General features: G+C 39.1%; 1 protein-coding gene across 7 annotated transcripts in view; it reads right to left on the bottom strand.

Annotated features, from left to right (window-relative positions):
* Nucleotides 1-724: 724 nt before the first annotated feature.
* LOC131536430 (BAH and coiled-coil domain-containing protein 1) overlaps nucleotides 725-26,845 on the bottom strand; it is an 83,720-nt gene continuing 57,599 nt past the window's right edge. For 3 of the 7 annotated variants that reach the window (XM_058769327.1, XM_058769329.1, XM_058769332.1), the window contains 16 exons: nucleotides 26,727-26,840; nucleotides 21,242-21,356; nucleotides 20,782-20,998; nucleotides 20,196-20,390; nucleotides 18,924-19,097; nucleotides 18,562-18,836; nucleotides 18,095-18,175; nucleotides 17,746-17,875; nucleotides 17,513-17,630; nucleotides 14,699-14,774; nucleotides 12,135-12,243; nucleotides 11,716-11,826; nucleotides 10,980-11,117; nucleotides 9,585-10,798; nucleotides 8,863-9,099; nucleotides 726-7,386 (listed from right to left, as the gene is read on the bottom strand). In XM_058769327.1, the coding sequence (XP_058625310.1) occupies nucleotides 7,177-7,386; nucleotides 8,863-9,099; nucleotides 9,585-10,798; nucleotides 10,980-11,117; nucleotides 11,716-11,826; nucleotides 12,135-12,243; nucleotides 14,699-14,774; nucleotides 17,513-17,630; nucleotides 17,746-17,875; nucleotides 18,095-18,175; nucleotides 18,562-18,836; nucleotides 18,924-19,097; nucleotides 20,196-20,390; nucleotides 20,782-20,998; nucleotides 21,242-21,356; nucleotides 26,727-26,840 (3,514 nt within the window). In that variant the 3' untranslated portion in view covers nucleotides 726-7,176. Of the gene's footprint in view, nucleotides 7,387-8,862; nucleotides 9,100-9,584; nucleotides 10,799-10,979; nucleotides 11,118-11,715; nucleotides 11,827-12,134; nucleotides 12,244-14,698; nucleotides 14,775-17,512; nucleotides 17,631-17,745; nucleotides 17,876-18,094; nucleotides 18,176-18,561; nucleotides 18,837-18,923; nucleotides 19,098-20,195; nucleotides 20,391-20,781; nucleotides 20,999-21,241; nucleotides 21,357-26,726; nucleotides 26,841-26,845 lie in introns of all 7 variants that reach the window. The other 4 variants (XM_058769328.1, XM_058769334.1, XM_058769330.1 and 1 more) reach the window with 3 other exon arrangements.

Below are 26,845 nucleotides of genomic sequence, written 5' to 3'. Positions count from 1 at the left end.
AAACATAAATATATGCTACATGTCGTGATAGATAAGTCAAATGATGTTGGTGTTGTAATTTGTGTTTGGCCTGTGGAGAAGGATTTGAATGAAGAAAGGAATCCTGTCGCGGTGAGTGCCACACCTACTGATGGTTTTAGCTTCATTAAACTTCATAATACAAAACTTGCATTATGATGAAAGAAGGTTATATATTTTATTCATAGGATCTGCCTAAAGAAATTGAGTTATGCTTTGTTTGAAATGTGCTTGCTATGACAGGTTTCACTTGTTGCTATTTTTTGTAATACAGTTAATATACTGTTCTGGATTATTAACAACTAATAACTAAATTTTCTGTAACCATAAAATTACTATAACATTGAGAAACGATGTTGAGAAACTGATATTACACAGATCTGCAAATGTTAACGTCTGGTATGACTTTTTTAAAGAGACTCTGGAGAAGACCTACCTCATGCCATTCTGGATGCAGTTGTGGTAGGAGAGCTTGTCAGCTTTGCCAAGCACACATACGTTGGGATTTTATGATGCATAGATATAAACCTGACCTTTACAAAAAACATTATGCATTTTTACATTAACCCTTTGTCTGGAGGCCATTCTTAACAGTGGCAAGGTAGGCAGCATAAACAAGCACACAACTCTGAAGTTTCTTGAGGTTGCTTTAATTGGCTTTTCGGGCTTGCAGCAAGCAATGGAACATAGTCATCCAATATGTTTCCAAACAAAAATGGGAAAAAAACAAAACAAAGTACCAAATGAAACAAAATCAAAAAGAAAACTTACACAAAGGATTGGCACTTTACATATTGACAAGAAACCGTTGGCGACTAGTCCAACTAAAACTCAGTCTTGTCCACCCTCTCCCTTCTTTACCAAACAGTTAGGCTTTTATAAGGGAGGCTCCTCCCCTCAATTCCCACGGTCCAATGATGATCCTTTTTCAGTTACCATCTACTTGGACTAATCTTCACTTAACATTCTCCCCATTCTCAGTGAATAAACTCCTCCCCTCCCATGGATGGAATAAATATGGCTTCCTGTTTGCTGGCCGGCCCCTCCTACCAGGAAGCTCCATAGGGATCGGTAAGACAAAGAGAACTTGAAGTTTCAGTCTAGATAATTTAAAGTCCCAATTTTACTTTTGTTTTCTCTAAGAATGAATGAATTTCCAGAATTTTAAGAAAAACTCAAGCAACAATTGGGTGTTTTTTTACTGTGTACTCAAACTGAATTTTTTTTTTCTTTAGAAAGTTGTATCTGGGTGTTTTACACTTCCAAATAAAATTTTGTCTACATATAACATTTCCCAAGCAAATCATAGCCATTTATTACTATATTGTTATAAGCGATTTTCAGTGAAAAAACAGGTCTATATAATTTACTAACAATATAGATGTGTCAATATCTACTGTATATAAAAAACGTTTAGGGAGTAAAGAAAATGGAATCAGTGTTATATAATAACAAAACACAGTAAAAAAGTGACTTTTTTCAGAGAAATATATTTTCAATCTGAGTATGAACAACAACAAACACAAACCGTGCAGCGAATAGTAAAAACAATTGCACAAATTCTTCTGCAACAAAAATACAAACAGTGCAAATGATTCACAAAATGAGTGAGAAATATACAGAGTGCAACAGAAAAAAGAGTGAAAATGATCTTTATGAACTATATAATTATTGTTTACACAATATAAATAATATAAATGGATCGATCCGCTGTACTCTGCCTCAGAATCGATTTTACCGAGACATCACCTAGCGACGCGAAGACATGAATTCCAGTGCTTTTTCCGATATGTTTCATCCTTGTTTTTGGTTTGTTCTATGTCAAAGTACTCATTCTTGTGTTTTTCTGTGATTTTTCAGAGTTCTCTTATGCAAATGTGTTATTTTGTGTTTGTTTTCATGCATGCGCGACAGACTTTACTTTCACTTTGCGTTCATTAAAATTTACAATGAAAAATCCTAAACAGTGGTTCAAAAGACCAAAACCTATGTTTATTGGTTGAATATGGGACAGTTTGAACCAAACTGGGCATGGGGGTAGGACTAAGCGTCAACAATAGTTTCTGTGTCAATCAATGACGAATCAATGTTGTCAAAATGTGATGACGTAATCACGTATACTACGGAGCCTCTGAATAGCCAAATGACTCAAATGCGATATCTCACGAAATCTCCGCTTTACAACTTTTGAACAGCTGTTTAAGAACATTTAAGAACAATAGTTATTTTTAGCCGCGGGCGATTAAAGGAGATATTGGATGCCCATTTTCCACATTGGCTAAAATTTCTCAATGGTAGTGTAAAACAACACCCTTTTTACCCTATCAAAAACAGCTCTTTTCAGAGCAATCCGTTTTGTTGCATGTTGCTTTAAATGATAATGAGCTCTGCTCACCACACCCCTCTTTTCCGAGCCGCTCTCTGAGGGATGGTTTACTTTAGCCGCATTCATTGTGAAATTTGCTAACTAGCACATTATTAGGAAAGGCGATTTGCAAAGATTCATAAAAAACCTTATACTCACTTCTTCTGTAGGTGAGGCTGACGAATGATTTGTGTGAACATAAACGCATTTAGGTAGATCGGGGGTCGCATTCCCTTCAGAGACAAAAGTAATCCTCTGCGTCTTCAGCGGCTCAGAGGTCGGGAGTAAATGACGACTGCGCTATGATCATCATTACATCCAACAACATAACACCTCAATCGCTTAGGAGTCATTCTTGTCTACATCTGCTCCGGTGTCAAAACAATGGTGGACTGATGACAGCTCACTCAGGGCGGGTCTAAGGAAAAACACCAGTGTCAATCAACAATCGTGGGAGGGGCCTGGGTCTGTGTGACGTCACACAGCCAAGAAGCTGAGAACGGCTTGATTTGAGAAAGGGGAAATGATTTAACGAGATTGGAAGAAAAAAATGGTGGTTGTGTACACACACTGCCAACACACATTTCAGTTCAAACAACTTGTAAAAGTGCATGTCACATACAATGACCCCTTTAAAAAAACAAAAAAAACATTTAGTATGATTTATAAGTATGGGGACATTTTTCCCCCACAATGTCAAAGATTTCAGTTTTTACTATCCTTGTCAGGACATTTGATCCCCACAACGCAGTGAATACCTGAACCACACACACTCTTTTCATACACTCTTTCATAGATTATTGTACTGTATAAACTGTATATTAACCATAAACACAACCCTCACAGAAAACATTCTTCATTTTCTAAAAACATAATTTAACATGATTTATAAGCTGTTTTCCTCATGGGGACTGAAATTGTCCCCATAAGATCAAAGATTTCAGGTATGACTATCACTGTGGGGACATTTTAAACCACCCGAACCACACACACACACACGTTTGTTTTTGTGAATTGTGGGGACTCTCCATGGGCGTAATGGTTTTTATATTGTACAAACTGTATTTTCTATCGCCCTACACCAACCCTACACCTAAACCTACTCCTTACAGGAAACTTTCTGCATTTTTACTTTCTTGAAAAAACTCATTCTGTATGATTTATAAGCCTTTTGAAAAATGGGGACATGGGGAAATGTCCTCATAAGTCACCTTCTCCTTGTAATACTTATGTCATACCCATGTCATTATACAAATTTGTATCCTCATATGTCACACACACACAATTTTATATTAGGAAAGTGAACAGGCTTTTAAACTCAACTTGAAATAAAAACTGACCCATTTACTTTTTAAAACTATTTAATAATAATTAAACATTTAATATTTAATAATAATTAAATATCCCTGGTCTTATCCAAAGTGTTGTAGAAGTACTCCACCAATTAATCAAATTAAATCAAAGTCCACAGATTTTTTAATGTGATATTTATTCATAAGCCCTCTATAAAAAATTGTAATACTAAACCACGTTTACAGTTGATACTTGTAAAGTACTTTTTTTTTTTTTTTTTTGTAAAATGTTTACCCCAAAATCAAACCTTACTTTACACATGTACAATCTTTACAATGTTTCAAAGCAAAGAGAGACAAAAAATATATAATGGAACAAAATAAACATATAAAGATATACATAATTTTTCATTTAACAAAGTTATAACATCTCATTTATCAGAGATTCTTGGACAAGCGGAATATTAAGTACATGCCTTGCGGCATTTAAAGAAAGCTGCTTAATAGGACAGACGTTCCTGCGTCCTCCTTATCACTTCCTGTTACCCACCAGCCTTTGCAAAAAGCTTAGAAATGCTGAGTGCCGTTCAAATATTTAGCCAAAGTAGTATTGCACCTTTGCCATGAACAAGTGACCTGCTCTTGTAACATATCAGACGTGCTGACCTGAATACCCTTGTTCCCTCCGCAACAAAACACCTTTGACCTTCATTTGGGAACACTAATTAAGTTTCTCCCCTGACTTAAAAGGAGACTGTAACCATCAGCAACTCTGAATCTGTGTGTAACCACTAGAGCTGTGTGACATACAGACAGGTCCTTGGATAATAAGCATGCTTAACGTATGCTAAGTACATTCACAACTCTATCCAGTGCCCTCTTTTGTCAAAACAGTCAAACATAAAGGCAGAGTACAAAAAGGCACACATACACACACAAACACACAGACCTTTTATATAAACCTTGCTCTGATTACATGAGTTTTTTTTTTTTTTTTTAAATAAACAAATCTAAACAAATCCTAACATCCTACATATAAATCATACTGGAAATACGATGTCAAACTATTAATGGGGGAACAAGTCATAAGTACAGGCTATGTTCAAAATGGAATAGCAGTGTGTTACTTAGTAAATACTGTGCTGTTTATACTGTTTACTGCCTAGTTTGCAAAAAGCATCGAAAATAAAAGTCAAATTTTATGTGTAATTCAAATTTGGCATTTTGATCAAATAATTAGTCAGGAAAGAGATAGCTGATACTTGTTCGGTCGTCATGGAAGGTCAAGGTGAGCGCATTGCATTGTGGGATACAGAATTCCATGCTTTACGTATACCGCACATTTTGGCAATGTAGTAGCTCATCCAGGTACTCTATACAGAAAATATGGATACTGTGCACAGTATACATACTATATACTCCAGCAGTAAGAAAAGTGTGCTACTCCGAACATATAACCACACATATGCTTTTCTTTCAGGCTCTCTGCAAATTACAAGGCCAAATGTGGCATTGGGGAGACTCTAGAAGTTCATTTGTATTTCTGAAAGGATGGTGGTGAACGGTCAGGAAACGGAGAGGGTCAGTGAACAACGTCACTTCCCCTGCAGGGCTGAAGCTGTTGTTAATGGGGTGGCAAGAGGTGAAGGTCTGACTGTAGCTCAAGCCATGTGCACGTTAGTACGACACTTTTGGGTCAAATAGATCCCAGCAAATAAGACATCTTCATCATGATCTATTGGTTTTGCAATGAAACAGTAACACTGGCAATAAATAAACACTAATGATAAAACAACAACATTCAAAAAATAATACTTGTACAATACAGTGAAGATTGCATAATTAGAAATGACTATTTTTGGCACAAAAGAAGAATGCTATGATTGTGTGAGCCTTTCAAACAGTGGATGCTCCTTCATGCATGAATGCGATTGTCCCTCACAGTGAAAAATGAGTGCATGGACTACAGTCTGACTGTACACCAACTTCTCTATGAACTCAAGCTGTGCCTAGTGCTCTAGCAATCTCTTGCTTTTAGTGTCCTGACCCTGGTATACTAAGATAAAGAATCAGGTGTATTTCGCCATTAATAGAAATACTCCTTTTGATGGGTGCTAAATTTAAAAATGCAGTAAAAACTTTGTTGAAAAGCAAAGAAATATGTAAATACAGTGCAGGATGCATTTGAAAGAAAAACAAATGCATCAGATACAGTAATAACACATCAGATTTTTTCAGCTCCTTCTAGTATTATTTACCAGTATTTAAGGTGAATCTCACAAATTAGGCCAAGAACAAGAAATCTTTGTGTCCAGGCAGACCTTCTGATTTTCATTACTGTATTATGGTAATAAGAATGACATTGTGCTTAATGTCACTATGCATCAGTTTAAATGCTCCTAAAATCAGGCTTTGTGATCCCTTCATGATTTTATGAAATATAATCTTTCTTTGAGTTTTACCATTTTACTTTTTATAAAACTGATTCAATTTAGTCACTGAATGTCAAATTTGTAGAACCATTTTAAGGTGTCAGTACGTTCTTCCCTTTGTTTTAACATTAAAGTGTTTTGAGTCTGCTAACATAAGCAACCAAAAAAAAAAAAAAAAAAAAATGAAGTAAGACATTAGAGGAACAAATGCCCAAAGTGCAGCCAATAAAAGGATGGTGCCCTGTGTAACCCCACTCCCTGAGAGAGAAAGCAGGGCAGGGACGACTCCTCTCTCACTGTATCAGCAGGCCCTGTGCAGTGCAATGCATACATACAACATCAGTCCACCCTCTCACAGAAATCAACAACTACTATATCAGCCACTTATACAAAAATAAATCAATTAGAACATGGTAAGATAAGCCTCTGTACATTACACTTATATAAAATAGCTTCGAATATTTACATATAGACAACAACAAAGAAAACACCAAAAACAAACAAACAAAAAAAAACAAAAAACACCAGCAACCTGTCCTGTACAATATACACCTGAATAAAAAGACATGTTAAGAGGTACTGAAGTGTATGGCTTGATAGGAAATACTTCCCTATATATACATAAATGAACTTAATATATATTTAGATCTATATGTACTTAAATATCCCTGGAATCATGAAAGTGACGTGCGGAGAGCGCTCCACACTGCCACTGCCTACAACATGGCTCAAGTCTTCATAAACATCTGCCATGTTCTCCAAACCAAGAGTTTTGCTTTGGTGATCTAAGATCAGGTAACGGTTCATACAAAATTAGATCCACAATATGTCCATTAGAAAACCTCAGAAGAGAATTAGGACCATGGACAAACTGCATCTACTGTACTGTAAGGTATCGCTAGGAGGAGCATGCACATATCTCCCCAGAGTAGACCGAGTTTGTGGGTATGAGGGTGGTAGTCTACTTCCTGGTCCTCTGTCTGAAATTCCAGCCTCTTATTTGCAGTGCAACATCTCTGACTTGGACCAAAGACAGCTCAGTAGTATACGTAGGCATGCAAGTCCAGTGCTAACAGAGTATAGACATCCCGTCTGCAGTGAGCAGCTGGCCACTGGTGGGGTCGTAAGTGCCGGCCAGGTAGTACAGGTCATGATAGCTCCCTTCAGACTTCCTGTTGTGGGTCAATCGCTCGTATTCCTCACGTGTGACCACCTGACACTTATGAGAGATTGTCTGGACGTCGTTTTCATCCTCATGGCATGACTGGTACAGAGCATGCTGAAAACAATGAAAAGTTATCGTTTAAATTTCCTTCAACATCTCTTGCTATCTGCTAGCACTGTCACAATATTAACATTTCAGCAGTGGCTTTCAACTAGGGTTGGGCATCGTTTGGGGTTTTTTTCGATACCGGTGCCAAATCTATACTTTTAAAATGGTATCGGTGCCTAAACGGTGCCTGAACCGATACTTAAAAATAATAAAAAATAAATAAAAATTACCAATTAATAATTGGATTGGCCATTAGCACTAAAGACATGATGTCTTTTTCATTCATACTGGATGCCAGAGGGCGCCCTCGCACAAAAAAATCCACATATCCAGTCACAGAAGTAGCAGAACTCATGAAGCTCCAGGAAATCCCCAATATGGACAAATGCATTGCTATGGATGTAACTGAGTAAACAAGATATAAACGTTTTGAATGATAAAACAAATACAATAAACACTGGACTACGACAATGTATAGTTTATCTGTGCTATTCATGCAATCTCTGGTATTTTCATAATAATTAAGTATATTTATAATCCATTGCCAATCGATGTATTAGTAGCCTATGGAACATATTTTCTGCCTCATTCTGTGATGAGAAGCTACATCAGATCACAAAAGGAAGTGGTGTTGTGCCCTAAAAGGTTATAATGTTTGTTGGACAACAGGTTTAAAAACGTGAATACAAGATAATTTTAGCTTTAAGCATTTTAATTTAAGAATGTTTAGCTTAGCTAGTTAATGGAGGGCTACCTGCTGCCGTCAGAGCAAGTGTAATTTCTGTATTCATGCGCTCCTCGGATGCTCTCATTTCCCGAGTTGTGCTTTTAAGTCGGAATGTGAAAACAGCACGCACGCGTTACTACAAAGATTTGTTGGACTTGTATTATTAAAGCTTTCCTACTTGAGTTCACGTGCATTTTCACAGTCAGGAAATTATTTTTCACGTGAGGTGCCGGTGATGATTCTTCTTACGTTCGTTTTGGAGAAACAAAGGACAAATATTTCAATCGATCGCTCAGGCATGGCACCGAAATGAGGCACCGAAATCTGCGCTCTGATTCGGTTCTAGTACATACCGGTTACATAGGTACCAGTGCCATACTGGTACCGGGTTTCGGTACCCAACCCTACTTTCAACACTAACACCAGACTTGACATAAGAATACTGAATAACACACCTAACTTTAATTAGTTATCACCTGGGTGCTAATTTATGATTTCTACTATGCTAATGAATATTAATTACATTTCATGACTGTATTGAAGGTTATGAAACAGTGACAGCATAAATTAAAATCCAATGACCATAATCCAATTGACCCAATTCTACCAATACCATTTCATTTTCTCTGCAGTGGTACTGATTTATTGAGTACAACTTAGTAACTCAGCTTATTTTAACATAAATCAAATATTTATAGCATTATCATCTAAAAGTCCACTGTGACTGACAGGCCTCCATATATTTAAATACTTACCTTGCCATCACGATGTCTCTTGCCAAGCTTGGTCTCTTCGGGGTGGTAGAACCACTGGACCTTCACGACCATGCTGCTCTGCCATGATTCCCAGAAACTCTCAATGCGGCCGATTAACGGCAGATGAGGCTGCCCAGTTGAAAGGAACACAGCACAGTCTCCTACCCGCACCATGTCCTTCCCACGCACTATGGCCTTGTAGAAAAGCTTCCGGGCCTTTCCCTTAAGTCCACGGCGCTAATGTGATAAAGACAGCTTCAGATTTTTTGTACATGTTTGTATACAATTATTTCATTTGTTTAAAGGTGAAGTTTAGGTGAAAAGATACTGGTGTTTCCAATCTGGTCCATCTGCTATTGTTTGCACTATAATTAACTACCCACTAAACAACTCATTAAATGTAGTCACTGGTTAGAAACTCACACCACTGGTTGGGATGCACTATATTGACATAGGTAACTATAAAGGTTAACTATAAAGGTATAAAGCCTCTATTCTTGAACTCAGAATCTAAAAAATGGTATTGCTACATCCCTAGTTGAACCACAACATGGTAACATAACAGGATCACTCAGAGAGATGCTTTAAAAGCCCCTCAGAGTTAAAGTGTTTAAACTCTTTGGGAAGACTTGTAGTTGATGCTGCACATTAAACTGGGATCAATTAGATTACCAATTATGAAACTAATGTACAAAGCAGTTATCTTTTCAAAAATGACTCACTTGCGTGGGGTTTCCTGACCACCTCCACAGCTGTCTAGATGGCAGGATGGGTGACACTCTGGGTTTGGTCTGGTCTGATAGAAGCCGTTGCCTCTTAACCAGATCTTTAGGGGTTTTGGAGAGTGAACTGGAATACTCTTTCCTCTTCTGTGGCTTGTTGTTAGTACTGTGGTTGCCATGCCCACCTTTGGCACTGGACACTGCCACAGCTTTGGCCACAAAGGAGTGCCGTGGGGGTCCCACAGGGGATTCAGGGGTCTGGAGCAAAGAATGGTGGGGGGTCAAGCAGCTTTGGAGCAACAGCGTGGAGCTTTCCTCATCCTCCGAGCTGTAAGATGAGTCATTTTCAGAAGAGCACAGACTGGAACTTGAGAGAGAGCCTGAGCTGGAAGAGCTGGAAGAACCTGAGGAAGACGAGGAGACTGAGATGCGTGAGAGAAAACGTCCGGCTGTTCTCAAACCTCCAGAGGCAGGAGCAAGTGCAGCACGGCCCGTCCTCCTTTCCACTTCTTCTTCTTCCTCATCCATGTCTGAGTAAGAGCTATGACATTCCCTGTGACAGCCAAGGTTCAAGTCTCCATACTCACTCATGCGCAATGCTGGTGAGGGCTTCCTCTGGACTGTTGTCCCTTTCAGTAGGAGCTCTGCTCGGGAGCCGTCTCCTTTCCTGTTGTCCTTGACCAGCAGAACTGGGTGTGAATAAGCCTCTGCCCTGGGCAAACCACCCACCCCATTGGAGCCAAATCCTGAGGCTCCCAGCAACAGGAGAGCCTTACTGTTTTTAGTCTTTGGAGATGTTACTCCTTCATGGTCCAATTTGACTAGAAATTCTGCTTTCTTGCCCCGAGTTGGTGCTGGTTCCTCAGTCCTCTTCTTATGACCATACGAACTGCTCTTGCTCTCCAGTGAAATCACAGATGTCTGGCTGCCAAAGGATGAATAACCGTTAGCTATGCTGCTGAAGGAGTCGACCTCAAAGGAGCTACTGCTAAAGAGGCCTTTGGTTGGTGTCGTCATGGAGACTGAAGGCCGAGAAGATGTTTCCACCACCCTGCCTTTCAAGGCCTTCTTCGAGGCTGAGCCATTGAGCTGGAAAAAGTTAACAGGCATTCTCTTCCTGGGTGCAGCCACTGATGGCCATATCACAGCAGGTGCTGAGCTCTTGGCTACACTGTCTGAGAGAGACTTCTTTAGCCCTGAACCTTTAGGCCTCCCTTTAAAGAAAAGTTAAACATTTACAATAAACTTTAGCATGATGAACATTCTTAGACAGCATTTTTGGATTTTTTTTTTGGATCATAGCACATTTGGAATGCTGTCTAGATAGGCAGCCTACTGGGTTTTGAGACAAAGAGTAAAATATATTCTCTGGTGGTTTATTGTAGAAAGTCTTACCTGGTCTTCTGACAGGCTTCTCCTGAGTTTTGAATCGGTCTGTTCTTGCTGTCCTTTCGCTCAGATTCTTGTTTTCTTGCATGGAGCTATTTTTGTCAAGCTGCCCCTCAGAGATGAGTCCACGTCTCAAATCAGCACCTGAAAGGTCAGAGGTGGTGTAATTTTTTTATTTTTTTTATTGACCTTTACAATAAAAGTCAAATATATGTGAAATAAGAATCAATGATAGAAACTCAGTTCCAAGTCCTAGTGAATTACCAACCTAGGCAGCATTTTAAGGCACCATTTGTAATAAAAGGCAACTTCTCAGATACCTAGTTATGGCTAAAATCATGTTTATCAATCAATCTATCCAGATAAGGCAATCCCATTGCAACAAGCAAAAATTCACTCCAGACTGGATTGAATCTAAAGAAATCTAAAGAAATATCAGTACAGACTTCACCCCATATTTCTGTGTACTTTGAATTTTTGTGTTTAGTAGAATATTGCTTGGTTAGCTAATCTCAAATGATATGAGGAGTTGACTGGTTGACATTTTGAATTTTTATTCAAAATGCCTTTTCCAGGACCATCACCCAAATCAACATATGCTATGTTTGTCTTCATTTGCAGGGTAAGATGCTGCCTGTGTAGACAGCAGACATAGGTAGCTCACTAGATTTTAGAACAGAGCTAATCAGAATGTCAAGTGAGGTGGAACTATAAAAAACAACAACAACAAAGTGGGACCTACATTGGATTTGGTAACCGGGAGGAAGAAAGCGAATATTGGAGAGAGAGATCCACCCTCTATCTCCATCATCAAACTCCACCATAACTCCACCAGGTTTAGATTCATCGCCTCCTAGAAGATTACCAGAACTAGTTAATTTAATTGAAATGCTTTACAGTTGTTCTTTAACCCTGTTGAAAAAAAACAGCATATGCTGGTAAGGTATGTTTTGAAGCATGGCTGCTAGTTTGAGCTGGTTTAAGCTGGTCAAGTGCTGATCCTAAGCTGGTCCTGAGGAACAGCACACGACCAGCTTAAACCAGCAGCCATGCTTCAAAACATACCTCACCAGCATATGCTGGTTTTTTTCAACAGGGAACCCATAGAAGAAAAATGATTATTTGATTCTAAGGAAAGAGAAAATTATGTCTATGCCTCACCCCTTCGCACATATCCTGGGTAAAGACAACGTGAGCGCTCACTCCAGTAAGCACACACTCTAGTCCCTTCTTTTAGCACAGCCTCAGTGTCAGGGCGTACATCCAGTACCTAACACGCACAGGAACAAACTTCTGTCAGGCAATGCCAGTGAAAGTGGTTTTGGACTCCCAGGATGATAAATGACACACACACACAGAAGTCAATCAGTAAGGCTCTTATGAAAGCAGCACTTATCTCATGCCAGCATGTTAGGGCTGAAAGCCACGGAAGCGGAGGTGCGGTAAACACTAACTTGCTGAGTAATAATGAGGAGTGTGTGAATGGAGCGACTGTGATTGCAGGTTTGCAGCGTTTCTCTGTCTAACAGAGCGCCCAGATCCCCCCATTCAGCTCAAACCCCTTTCAGGTTTCTTTAATTTACTGTTGCCATGGTAACAGGCGCTCTCTGACTGATGGGACATGAAGCTGGAAGGTTGTGCGTGTAGATTGGTGTCAAAGGTACATGGTGGAATGGAACGCTCTGGAAAGTGGAAGTTCAGTGTAATTAGAGACAGCTGCTGTAGACCGTTTACACAATGAAACAGCTGAATAACAAGTGTGTGTGTGTGTGTGTGTGAGAGAGAGAGAGAGAGAGAGAGAGCCCCAACCACAAAATTTTTTTTTTTTTCTTTTTTAGAAAGTTAAGGTACAAACAATTTAGAACGACCACCTTTGCACTGACCACCTTTTTCAATGGATAGAGCAGATTTGAAGCTTTCAGATAATTTAAAGACAAATTAGTAATTACTATTTAAATACTCAATTTGGGCTATTTATTGTTTGTGTCAAATTTTCTAATGTTAAATTGTATTGCATTAGCATATACTGTATGTATAGCAAAATTGTATCTGTGGTATATGTGAATATATAGTATTGACTGATTGCTAAAAGACATTAAGTGTAAGACAAATTCAATAAGTGCACTAAGTTGACACTGGTCAGTATGTATTATACTATTGTAAAAAAAATACAATAGTATAATACACACTGTAGAGTAAATGAAGACATGTACAAGTCAATGTTTTGTGTCAGTGATCCTTCTACAGAATGTTAAATGTGGAAAACAAGTGAGTCAACACCACTGATCTCTCCCAACATAAACACACAAAGGAAACAGATTACAAGCAAAACTGAACAGGCGCCAATAATGCACTGTGGTTTACACTGTGTAATTACAGTGCATTGGCTTAGATTAACTGTAATGTTATTATAACCTGTATAACTAACTTTGAGGGAGGATATCCCTTCTAGTGGGTGCGCACAGAAGATGCATCCTTTGTGTTCTGATACACCTAGATGGAGCGAAGCTAAATGAGACAGGACAGCTTTTGGGACACTTAGTCTTATTGCCAGTTATCCATAAAATTGACTATGACTGTTTTTAAGCAGGATTGTCTGGTTAGGAAAAGTCATATGGGTTTGGAACGATGGTGAGTTAATGATGAGAATTTTTAATCCAATGCTTATGGTCAAACATTCTGAAGATACTGTAACATTTACTTTTAGTTGTTAATGTGTACATGGACCAAAGGTTATAAAATAGGCCATTTGAATTGCACAAACAAGTCCTGAGTGTACAGCCACTTATATTGGTGGCTGTTGAGGGAAATATCGATTTGCCCCGCTGGCACATTATAGAGGTTTGCTGTAGGATTTCAAAAAATATGAAGGTGCTGGAAGGGCCCAGAGCTGATGGAATAAAGACGTGCTGTGTGCAGGGCACTAGAGGAAGGTAGATGTGATTGTGTTTTGGATGCTAAATGGTGACAGATGCTCCTCACCAATTTTATCAGGATGCACTTTCAATGAACAGGGTAAAAAAAAATTGTAAAATGAATAAAAATCAACAAATGGACAGTAAAAAGAGATGCTTAAATTTCTGAAAACATCTCACGCTCTAAAATTTATTTTCCCGTTAATGTTATATCGAAACAGATAATGCTTAATGATAATAATAAAAAAACTCTACAAAATGTACTCAACAAGATCTAGCTAAACCAATGCTGGTCTGTAACAAATTTATATTGGAAAACATATTTGTTTGCTATTTTTCTTTTTCTTACAATAAATAGGCAGCAGGATTTTTTTTTTTTTTTGCAATTGATTTAATATCAGTTAAACATTATATGGGGCATTATTTTTAATTTAATGGTATACAAAATTCCTTCCCTATGAAGCCCTATAAAGTACTGGGACACCAAAGTGTACCATGGATGTATTAATGGAAAGTGTCAAGAAGAGCATGTGTGTTAATGTTTGTAGATATATGTGCAGTCTCGTAGGTGAGAAGGTGTGAACAGGGGTAGAGCTTGAAGTGGTGTGAAGAAAAGTGAGGCAAAAGGTGTGCTGGAAACAGGACTGTAGGAAATGGCATTGTGTATAGGGATCTCAGGAAAGAGGATATTGTTTTGCGCTGCTCTTTAATGGAAGAGGGGATTTTGGAGGATGTGGTGATGTGTGTGGGTCCTGAGAGGCCAAAGCTCAGAGCGTAGGCAGGTTTGTTTGCTGTAAGTGGGAAACTCACAGCTTCCTGCAAGAGTTGCTCCAGGGAGTAGATTCTGGGTCGGTTTCCTCTCTCCCCATCGATAACAATACTGTAGCTGGAGAGAGAGCAGAAAGTACAAAGGAGTTATTTTCAGTGGTGTGTGTAATGCTTGGCCATCCGTGTCAAACTCCTACGGAGGGCTCACTTTCATTGGCTGTGACTGATTCTCTTCAGCAACACTTTTACTGCTGAACAGAGGGCTTAGAGGAAGTGATGCAGGCTGACTTTTGCATCCAGCTAAGGACTGTGGGAAACTAGTGGGTGATAATCACTGCTTATTTAGCTGTGGTAGTGAGCATAATCCCATTTGGGGTAACGTCAATCAACGTGTCTTGGTGCAAAGCACAGCAACAGGAGTTTACGATAGGTGCAATACATCCCAAAAGCAGGCACACACAGAATGTGCACCTGTCATTCACAAGCAGGTGTTGTCGTTAATTTTTAGTGCTGTCAAACAATTAATCGCATTCAAAATAAAAGTTTTTGTTTGCATAATATATGCGTGTGTATTTACATTCATATAATTTATATCATATATATATATATATATATATATATATATAAACATATTTTTCTTAAATATATACAGTGCTGCTTGAAAGTTTGTGATCCCTTTCAAATTTTCTATATTTCTGCATAAATATGACCCAAAACTTCATCAGATTTTCATATAAGTCCTGAAAGTAGACAAAGAGAACCAAATCAAACAAGTGAGAGAAAAATATTTTCTTTGTCATTTATTTATTGAGAAAAATGATCCAGTGTTACATATCTGTGCGTTGCAAAAGTATGTGAATCTTTGCTTTCAGTATCTGGTGTGACCCCCTTTTGCTGCAGTAACTGAAGGTAAAGTTTCTTGTAAATGCTGATCAGTCCTGCACAATAACAGGTAGGAGTTTTAGCCCATTCCTTTGTGCAGAACCACTTAAACTCTGTGATGTTGGTGGGTTTCCTCTTATGAACTGCTTGCTTAGGTCCTTCCACAACATTTTAATTGGATTAAGGTCTGGACTTTGACTCAGCCTTTCCAAAACATTAACTTTGTTATTCTTTAACCATTCTTTGGTAGAATGACTTGTGTGCTTGGGGTTGTTGTCTTGCTGCATGACCCACGTTCTCTTGAGACTCTGTTCTTAAACAGATGTCCTGACGTTTTCCTTGTTCCTTGTTTCCTTTAGAATTTGCGGCTATAATATTCAGAATTCATTGTTCCATTAATGATGGCAGATTGTCCTGGCCAAGATGCAGCAAAGCAGGCCCAAGCCATGATACTACCACCACCATGTTTCACAGATGGGAGAAGATTGTTAAGCTGGAATGCAGTGTGTTCTTTTCTCCGAACATAATAGCTTCTCATTTAAACCAATAAGTTCTATTTTGGTTTCATCCATCCATTAAACCTTTCTCCAATAGTCCTCTGGCTTGTCCACGTGATCTTTAACAAGCAATTTTCTTTTTGGAGAACAGTGGCTTTCTTCTTGCAGCTCTGCCATGCACACCATGGTTGCTCAGTGTTCTCCTGATGGTGGGCTCATGAACATTAACATTAGCCAATGTGAGAAAGGCCTTTAGTTGCTTAGAAGTTACCCTGGGAACTTTTGCAACCTCGCAGACTATTACACGTTCTGCTTTGGAGTGATCTTTGTTGGTCGACCACTTCTGGTGAAGGTAACAGTGGTCTTGAATTTCCTCCATTTGTACACAATCTGTCTGACTCTGGATTTGTGGAGTCCAAACTCTTTAGAGATGGTTTTGTAACCTTTTCTAGTCTGATGAGCAACATCAACTCTTTTTTCCGAGGTCCTCAGTAATCTCCTTTGTTCGTGACATGATTCACTTCCACAAACATGATCAGACTTTGATAGATCCCTGTTCTTTGAATAAAACAGGTCACGTACTGACGTCTGATAGTCATTGCACTGACTGAAGACACCTCAGCACAGATGGACTCTAGTTTCACCTTTAAATTAACTGCTAATCCAAGAGATTCACATACTTTTGCCACTCACAGATATGCAATATTGGATAATTTTCCTGAATAAATAAATGACAAAGAAAATATTTTTGTCTCATTTGTTTGACTGGGTTCTCTTTGTCTACTTTCAGGACTTGTGTGAAAATCTGATGATGTTTTGGGTCATATTTATGCAGAAATATAGAAAATTCTAAATACTTTCCAGCAGCACTGTACATGCATGTGTGTGTACTGATATATACATAATACATATACACAGTACACACACACATACTGTACATGATGTAAACAAAAACTTTTATTTTGGATGCGATTAATCGCAATTAATCGTTTGACAGCACTATTGATTTTATATCATTTTTGAGATGAAAGAAATACAACTTGAAATATTACTACTCAAATGTAAATAATAGCCAAAAAACTTCAAACTAAATAGAAACAGGAAATGAAATAAGTTGACGGTATTAAAATTTGCATTATATCAAATTTGTAATTATTTAAATTACTAAAGGAAATCAAAATAAAACTAAAAGAAAATAAAAATAAATGAAAACTATTTAGAAATATTTATAAGAATGACAAAAAACAATAAAAATAACAAGTACATAACAAAATGAATAAACATTACACTAAAATTAAAATGAACAGTGAAAATAAAAATGATAAATAATAACAACTGTCTGCCATTATTCACTATCTGGCTGTTTTGTTTTTTTTTCTTTCATGAGAAAAAAAAACAATAGAAATCCCATAAACTTAGTACAAAAACAGTAAATATTTTTAAAGGGGTAGGTGTGTGTATTATACAGTGCACTTACACATCAGGCGACTCCAGGGGTTGCACACGAGCAGCATACAGTAGTTCATCTTCTTTGGAGATCAGAACTTTGAGTCCATCTGTCAGGAGCTCTTTGGTCAGAACACAGTTCGGAGGAGCTGCAAGATGAAAAGCAATGACTCAAAATACAGTTTTACATAACCACCAATGACTTCACATCATGCCTGACAACACCTGTCAGTTGTGGTAAAATCACTACAAGCATCCATTTACCTGGAGCACTTCTGCTATTCGATGACACCTTCCTCTCATCCTCCTCTGAGAAGCTACTGTCCTCACCCAGGTGGAAGCCCTCATCTGCTGCAAAGCTCTCCATCAGACGGCTGACCGCTCGGCCTTTAGACTGAACCACAGAAGCAGCACAGACACTGAATCGCTTGAAGGAAATGGAGGAAAACTCTTTTCTACATTCTCCACGTTCAGCAAACAATTTCCTCACTTCTTCAGATTAAACGTCAGATCGTGTGAACATCACCTTTACATGAAGTTGCTTCTTAATCAGCAAGAGAAGACAAGTGTTAAACGCACAAAAAATTGTGAAAGCTTGTGTTTGTGTGTGTACCTCTCGAAGTCTGGTTCTCCGAGTGCTGCCGTTATCATCACTGTCTTGGGACTGGGCCTCGGTCGACCAGTAAGTTCTCCTCTAAAGTAAGGTAAAAAAAAAAAAACACTTTGAAGATTAGTTGCAGACAATCATGGGCATCTGAGTTAAATGTATGTAAACACCTACTAAATCTTAATTACTCTTTTTCACTTTTTGGAACGGTAGTAAATTATTTAAAACTATGAAATAACTCCAACAGAACTATTAGAATTGCAGTAAACAAGATGTTACAACTAGGGTTTTTAAGTTCCCATACAATCTGCCAATACCTAGTCCTGATCCGATATTTGGTTTTTCCAAGTGCTAGGTGTACACTATAAGTACCTTCAAGTTATTAAAAGCAATCCAATGTAGTGTGCTAGACAACTTTAAGGAATAAAATACCTGAATCTTCCTAAACTATGAAAAACATTGTGCCACTGTACCGAATTGCTTACTCGCAGCATGGAGCTCTTCCGAGTGGCTCTCTTGAGCCTCTCACTGCTGCTGCTGCTGCTGCTGGGAAACGAGAGAAGACTGCTACTCTTTCTGTAATGACCCGGCCTGCCCGTGATCCCCGGCCATCGTTTGTCCTGCAGTCTGGGCCTGCCTGGTCGTCTTCTGACTCCTGGTGGTTTGGAGACAGTGATTGGGATGGATCTACAGGTGGGTCGTCGTTTTACCTTCACGTCCCCATCTGTTACAGCCCGAAACTGAGATCCTGAACAGGTTTCACAAAAATACAAAAGGTTAGAATCAAAAGCGCAGGTGAGGTGTGCCAATCACCGGGCTTTTTGATGGCCTTTACCATAAAGTTCTTGTCGTTCCCGCTTAATTTTCGCCTTCTGATTGGCTTCCAGTTTGACAACGGAGAAAGAGGAGGGGCCTGTAATGGCCGGACTGAACGGCAGATCTCTGAACGTCGGTGCTTTGATGTCTTGGCCTTCCTCACTACCATAACTGCCTTCCTCTTCATCTTCCTCTGTATCATGAAAATGACATTTCAGTATGGCTGTTCACATCTGACTATAATATAAATATCCAAACATAATATGTTGGAATCACTATAAAGAAATGGTTGCCGTACAACTACATCTTGATCTAATTTGGAAATCTTTCACTGCGCAAACATTTGTATGCCATATGAAACAATGAGTTATAGTGTTGTTTTCAGGAGGTTTCTGAAGTAGCAAGTAAACTAGACAGCCATGGGAACAACTTCATATTCTTTTTTGTTTTCCATCAAGGAAGTAATTGATATTTAAAAGTTTTGGACTGACAAACATTCTGATCACACTCGGCACAAATTTTCCTGCATTTCTCTCAAACTTTTTGCCAATCTAGAATCACATTTTTTTTTTTCCATGCCAGTCTATTACTGTGGTATCCATTTTTCAGATAAACCCACACCTAAATAACATGTAAAACTAATTTTGCAAAACCAGATTTATATGGTTGTAATATAGGTTGGTCGGATGATCTCTTCCTGTTTAAGCGAACCAAATAAGTCTACCAAAAGTCTGTTTACTCTAGACTAAGGGGCTGTTCACACAGAATGTGTTTTTCAATGCGGTACTTTATTTTTTTTTTCTATGTAGACATGCTAGACAGATGCATATGACTGTTGCTCTTGTTTCTTGTGTCTTTTGCAGTGTCTCGCACATGAGTGCCACGTTTTCAAGACCCTGTGTCAATTTAAAAGAATTTCAACTTTTACATGCAGTGCCACTCATCGTCAGTTACAAAACAGTGGACCAATCAGAAGACCCCAGAGGCGGGGCAAGCGTTGCAAGATTTTGTTTACAGTAGCAAGTAGTCGTGGCAACTTGGTGGAGGAGACAAATGTTTTCCCACACACACGCACACCGCTCTCTCGCTTAATAACAACTTTTCTCAGTGCCACTCTGGGCACATGCATTCATTTAAGAAATATTAAAGAGATCAACTGCAATTGTGTGACAGAGAAGAGAGACAGGGACCAAGACAGGTGGAGACACAGACTCAGAGTGTCGAAAACATTTGAAAGCTTCACTAAGCTTTTCTTACTTTCCCAAGATGACAGAAACTGGCTGACTCTCACCTTGCTCAGAGGACTCGCTCTCAGGGGGGGACGTCTCCCCGTCCTCATCCACTTCCTGTCCCCTGCCCTGCGGGATCCTGGTCCCTGGCTGCTGCAAACAACCTGCTGATCCAGGACTTTTCTTCCTTTCTTTTTTAACTGCCACTGGATCGTGCCTCTTCCAGCACTCCTGTGTCCCGCTGTCCCCACTCGTGGCTGGAAATAATTCCATGCATACACAAGTACATCAGAGAAAACTGCCATTGACTGCATTGCAAGGACATGATGTAGTTTGTGAAAGTTATGCTCCATAATTTAGTCAGAAAGTTTAGAATTTCAGTACTAGAAGTGTGCATTTTGGTTATTCTGACTGCACAAGTACCCAAAAGAGTACACCTGCAATTGTTACCTTAAAGAGCTATGTCTTACTGATTTTACCTACAAGAATAGTTTTGTTGATAAAAATTAAAGTATTTAGGTTGACTATTAGGTTATCTTATTATTCTGAGTAAGTCATATTTTGTTCTGTATTGTTACAGTGCATCATCTTAGTTTTGTCTTTTAAAGCCACATGGCACGATACGCCATTACAGAAGATAGGTTTTACCTGTATCGCTCAGGCTCTCAGACTCATTGGCTGTGCTGAGCTGTGTGGAATCTCTTTTGGAGTTACTATGGCCAGAGTACCGACTCTTAGATGCTGAGGAAAACTCTGGGTCTCTTGACGCAGCTCCAGATGAATGTCGTCCACCTGGGACCTTCTGCTTGAGTTGAGTTATTTGTTGATCAAGGGTGCCGTTCTTCCGATAACACTGTGACTTCATCTAAGAGAGAACAATATGAGGGAATCAACATTAAGACTTATTCTGGGCCACTTTTTAAATCTTTCACTAAGCCCCTAAAATCTAGCTGTTTGCATCTCCAAATCAATCCTGTGGGAGCAATAGTAACCAAAGGTGGTGAAGCTTAGCAAAGGGTTAATAAAAAAGCATGAGCTGATAAATAAATACAGAAGTGACGGTTGGCTGAGGGGAGCAAGAGAAGAAAGGACTTGTGTGGACACTGACCTGTGTAGAGCTAAGGCGGCCAAATCCTCGACTGGACAATTTTTTCTTTTTCTTCTGCGATTCTCCACCTCCCCGGTGCTCCTCTGCTAGTGGACTTAGCCCCGCCCCCACCAATCTGTCAATCAAAGAACAACAGAGGCTGTTACAGTCAGTGCAGCTCAGAAGTGGTGGATGTTTTGATTCATCCCAGAATTCTTTACATAATTATCGCTGTGTCGCTTTGTATTTTGCGAGTCATTAAATCATTCACTCAACAGATTTGTTCAAAATTCGTTCGCAACAAAAATCAATTCTTACTGTCCTTTAGTAAAGTTTTATGAAATCATAACAGATTTCTCCACAAACTGCAACAAATTGATCACAAAAATGACCCAATTTGTTCAGCACTGCTCCATTGTTCAGTCTCATTTAGTGATGAGTGTATTCACCTAGTGGGTCCAACCAATGAAATCCTCCTTCAGAAACTGCACTATAATGCTGCTCGAAATCAGGTGCTTCAAAGAAGAGACTTCAGTGAACAAAAATGCCAGAACAGAAGTGAACGAGAATGATTTGTTCACTTAAAATACTCGTTCAAAATCACTGAGTCATTCATGGCCGAAACACCCCTACAGCTCAGGCAGTGTCGGTATGAAAAGAGAAAGCAAGAAAGACAGATCAGAGAGAGAACGAGGCTGAGCTGCCTCTCAGTGGGCTCAAAACGCTGCCTGCTCTTCCTCTGATGAGTATCGAAAGAGAGAAGAAAAAAAGCATGGTCTTCACACCTCACGCTTGAGGAACTGCGATCAGACGGCCATCCCGCCACTGTTCGAGGGCAGTTGCCCGGATAAAAAGCCCAGCGTGAATTATCAGGGGAGATTCCTGCTACAAAAAAAGGGGCCGGTTGCTTTGAAAAGACAGAGCGAGCCGTTTGAGGGCACTGCATGTTTGACGCTATTGTTCTTGGTGAATATCAGAGCCCTCGCAGTTGTATTTCCATATCAGCGAGGCAGCGTGTCCCCCTCGGCTCTGAATGCAGGCTGGGAGAGAATGCCCTTGAATTTCCCTGGAAACCTGCCCGATAGACCGACGGCACACAGACAAAAGATTACCTTCCATCCTCCAGCAAAGAGCTGAGCGCTAGTGTGCCGTCAGTCACATAAGCTGTTTAATCGCTGGTAGACATCTCTAGAGAGGCTGTCTTTGTGGAAACCTAATTGTGATTTTGTTTGCTGTAATGTGCTTCTGCTTACGTAGTCCCAGGGGAGAATGCTGTTTTGCTCTTTCAAAGCTCAGAAGACATAAAGGAGATCTTGCTTGTGTTTCATTTAAGTATCAACTACGCCTCACACCAAGAACGATAACAGTTAAGATAACTATAACTATATTAGCATCCACAACAATGGACAATAATGTTCTGGGGTGCGTTTCCCAAATGCATTGTTAGCTATCTATATGGTCATAAGTTCCACTGAACTCTATTGGTGACTACAGAATTTACAAACATAATTGTTTATGGGAAATGCACCCCTGATTGTTTTAAGTACCTGCTTCAGTTATGTTGTCAGCGACTTTAAATGTTCGAGCTCTTTAAATTCTGATTGTCTGTCAATGTTTTTATCATTTATCAGCTGGAAAAAAAAAATAGTTATGAAAGTATTTCCAAAATATTCTGATATTCTGATCCTGACTTGCCTATTGTCATAGAATTAGAACCCATATTAAAGTAATCATTATGGTTGTTGTCCTAAGATAAAGTCATCTCAGTCAACATGACATTTTTTTTGCCAACATTGGTTCAAAATCTTGCATGAATGGACAAAAAACTGCTTGTCAGTGGAAACTTTGAACACATTAGGACACAGCATAAGATTATAGATCTCTAAAATGTGGTAAGCATAGCTGAGATAATTCTATCTCTATAGGATTTGATAAGAAATGATTGAGTTCATGTTGAGATCTCTGATGCTGGACCTGGAATCTTGGTAAATCAGAACTCAGTTTGGGACGTCATTGTAATCTCTGAAATTCGTGAGATTACCCTGTTGAAAAAACCTGTTTTGAAGCATGGCTGCTGGTTTGAGCTGGTTTAAGCTGGTCCTTAACTGGTTTAAGCTGCTCATGTGGTGGTCCTAAACTGGTCCTGAGCAGGAGCTAGTTGCTTAGGAGCATCTAAGGACCAGCTCAAAAAAAAAAAAAAACCCAGCTCAAACCAGCAGCTATGGTTCAAAACATACCTAACCAGCATATGATGGTTTTTTCAACAGGGTACTAGGGTTTTTACAGGAAAAGTCAATTTGATCTCCATTTAAACTCATTGCTGTCCTGGAATTTTAAAGTGATGTCTTGTGATTTTTCTTTCCTGCAGGATAGAATCAGACTGGCTATGTTTTGTGCTGGGATGCATCTGTGTCTATTGACACTCAAATAGCCTACTAGTGTGTGTATGTGCACACAAATACAGAATGTGTTCGTGATTGACAGGCAAGGGGACAGAGGGTGCAACGGAGTGTGTGTTCTTTCCCCGTGAGGTAGGCCCCACTGCGCAACGAACTGACAAACACAACATGACATGGCCCCTCCCCTTGGTGCATGCTCACAGCAGCTAATTAAACAGAGCTCTTTCAAACACACACACACACACACACATTGAACATCACTGTAAGGAATTTTAAGCACAGACACATAGTGTCAGACACAAACACACACACATACACATAGGATGTGAGCTAGAGTTATTACCTACTGACCCACTGCCCTCAATCTTAAAAGGCTAAATGGAAAGCAGCAAGTGACAATGCCTCAATGCAGTCACCTGCACTAGAGAAAACACTGAACGTGTGAACCTGTCTGTTAATAGCTTCTCATTATGCAATGCAGTGTCGCGCTGTGTTACCCATGAGTGCAACAGCAGCAGTATTATACTATCAAACAACAAACCAAAACAGCACAGTTAGTGAAGGGGATTGTAAAGTATTTAAGGATTCTGGTTCCAAACCTGATTCAGCTTAACGTACCATCTTTATTTGATTTATAAATAAATTTATGTTTAGTTGTCAGAAAGATTATGCATGATAAACAAACAAGCTTGGGTGGGGAAGTTACTTGCTAAATCCATTCTTTAACCTTAGTTTAGACTTTGTTCAATTGTGCCAATGGCGACATTTATGCTAAATGATACTACTTTACTTTTTGCATGTTACTTGACATGAGTGGCATTAAAAGCATGTTCAGTTTGCTCTTAAACAGATTAATCATGAAGGCAATCATGCAATTTTAACATACTTCTATCTTTAAGTCCTGGAGCTCTTTTATCATGACTTGTGTTTCACAGGACTCGTACCGAAACTCAACATCACAAATGCAATGCTGTACCAGGGGAGCTACAGAGCAAGTATACCATATCATAAATGCTATATGGAGCAGGTTAATTTATGCAAATGTCAAAGTGTATATTAGTTTACAAATCATGCACTTGGTAAAAATGTTTTAAGGCCATAACACAGTGCGAGTCTTTATTATACAATAATCAGCCCCAATTTCTGTGAAAAGGAATAAAAGCTGGTGTATTACGCCTCTAGTCGTCATTTCAGCTAGACACGTAAGTAAACTATATGTATAAATACATTTTTGGAGTTTTGCAAAAATGTAGGTAGATGCACATATTTCCAATACGCCTGTTGTAAAATAATAATATAATATAATATAATATAATATAATATAATATAATATAATATAATATAATATAATATAATATAATATAATATAATATAATATAATATAATATAATATAATATAATATAATATAATATAAAAGTAATAAAATAAATAAACAAAAATAAATAAAATAAAATTTTACATAACAGTGAAAAAAGCCATGTGAGGAAAAGTCATGCAATTCTTCAGGATGTATCACATTCTCTTTATGGTGAATATGAGTTGTTAAAATCTGGTCGAAGGTATAGGGTACTGTTATTAGGGACTGCCCGTGCACAAAGATCTTTTATATCTTCCAGTATACATCTGTTAAACAAATTCTTGTGATATCACAGTTGTCATTTTACATCTATGGCAGTGGTTCTGTTGTGAGAGGGATTCTGTTGTTGTTTTGCTGTTGGTTGTATTTTTAATGTGTTTTGTAATCTGTTGATGTTTGTTTGTATTCGTCAACTGTTGTTGTTGATAACTGAAGGGTTACAGATACAAAAAGAATTTACAAAAGGACAATAAACTAAACTAAACCAAACCATAACATGTCAGCCACCCAGGCAACAGCATGCATAAATTAAATAAATAAATAAATAATTGTTATTTAAAATACATAAATATAATTTAATAACATTAAAATATCACTGCACATAAATTACATTTTGGATTAAACAGTGATTTTTGCCAAAGGGTGAGTATGCATCACTGCCCTGAGCACGACAGCAGAAAATCTAGTGTGATGTTGTACACAATGAAGATCTGGCTGCTAGCCTGTTAAATGCTGCAAGACACACTGCCCTCCTTTATATACAGTAGACAAACACACACACACAAACACACTGCCCTCGGTGAGGGGCCCTGGCTGCCTGCCCGTGCGTCTGGGTGTCACTGTCATATGGAATCACGTTGTGGCGGCTGGTTGGCACGAGGGCAGAGGCAGGCGGGCGGAAACAGAGAGGAGGTGACATGACAGTGGGACAGCCGGGAACACAATGAGAAAAAGAGATAGAAAGAGGTTTTAGGGGGTGTTTGGAGTGTCAATAACACTCTTCAAAGCTCCGGAGAGATTCAAACATTGACAGATCCTCTCTATACCAGCAGGCATCGAGGAACACAGAACAATCAGTCATCCTATCCATAGTCGTTACATGTGCTATGTTCCAAAATCTAGCAAAGCGCCTTTTTTCTACTGTCTACACAGGCAGCTGTCCTCCACAACAGCACACTCACACACTAATTAATTGCGGTGTAAGAATGTGTGTGTCAACGTGACCTCCTCTTCTCCTGGCCTGCACTGACCCAAGTGCTAAACGACAGGAATCTGTCACATTCCTGGCAATAAAATAGATTAGAGGAGAATTCACAGCGCTCTAATTACATCCACAGCCTGTTGAATCCCCCCCGGCTGCTGCAGGATAGTCATGCCATTCACATCAACGACTGGCAGACACAGAACAAGTTTATTGACAGGCACACACACACAGTGTATGTACACAGATTTAGGATACTGTCTTTAAACCTGTACCAAGCAAACACACAGTGGAACCTTTGCAAGGATATATGCAAAGAAGACATGGCCAACCGCTTTGCGCTGCCAAATGCATGTAATGCAATTCAGGTCTAGTACTGATTAGGAGAGATAAAGCATAACTGGACTTTCTCACTGAGGTCAGATGAGTTCTCCTGTTTCCTGTTTATGGTTTGTGGAGTCGTCTACTGGGTTGTGCTGATATGGGAGGCTTATCTGCTGTGTGTGTGAGATGCCGGCAAAGAGGACAAGGGAACAGGAGATACTTACTTTACTTTTTTCTGGGGCTCATTAAGGGCCCCGGAGCCAAGACCAGGGACTGATTTGCGCTTGCGTGGTCTACCAGGGCCGCGACGTGCTGGACTGCGAGGAGTCTCCTCTTTCCTAAA

The sequence above is a fragment of the Onychostoma macrolepis genome, chromosome 03, assembly GCF_012432095.1.
Source record: "Onychostoma macrolepis isolate SWU-2019 chromosome 03, ASM1243209v1, whole genome shotgun sequence".
NCBI classification, from domain to species: Eukaryota; Metazoa; Chordata; class Actinopteri; order Cypriniformes; family Cyprinidae; genus Onychostoma; species Onychostoma macrolepis.
Note: the sequence above shows the minus strand (reverse complement) of the source record. Positions and strands in the feature narration are given on the sequence as shown.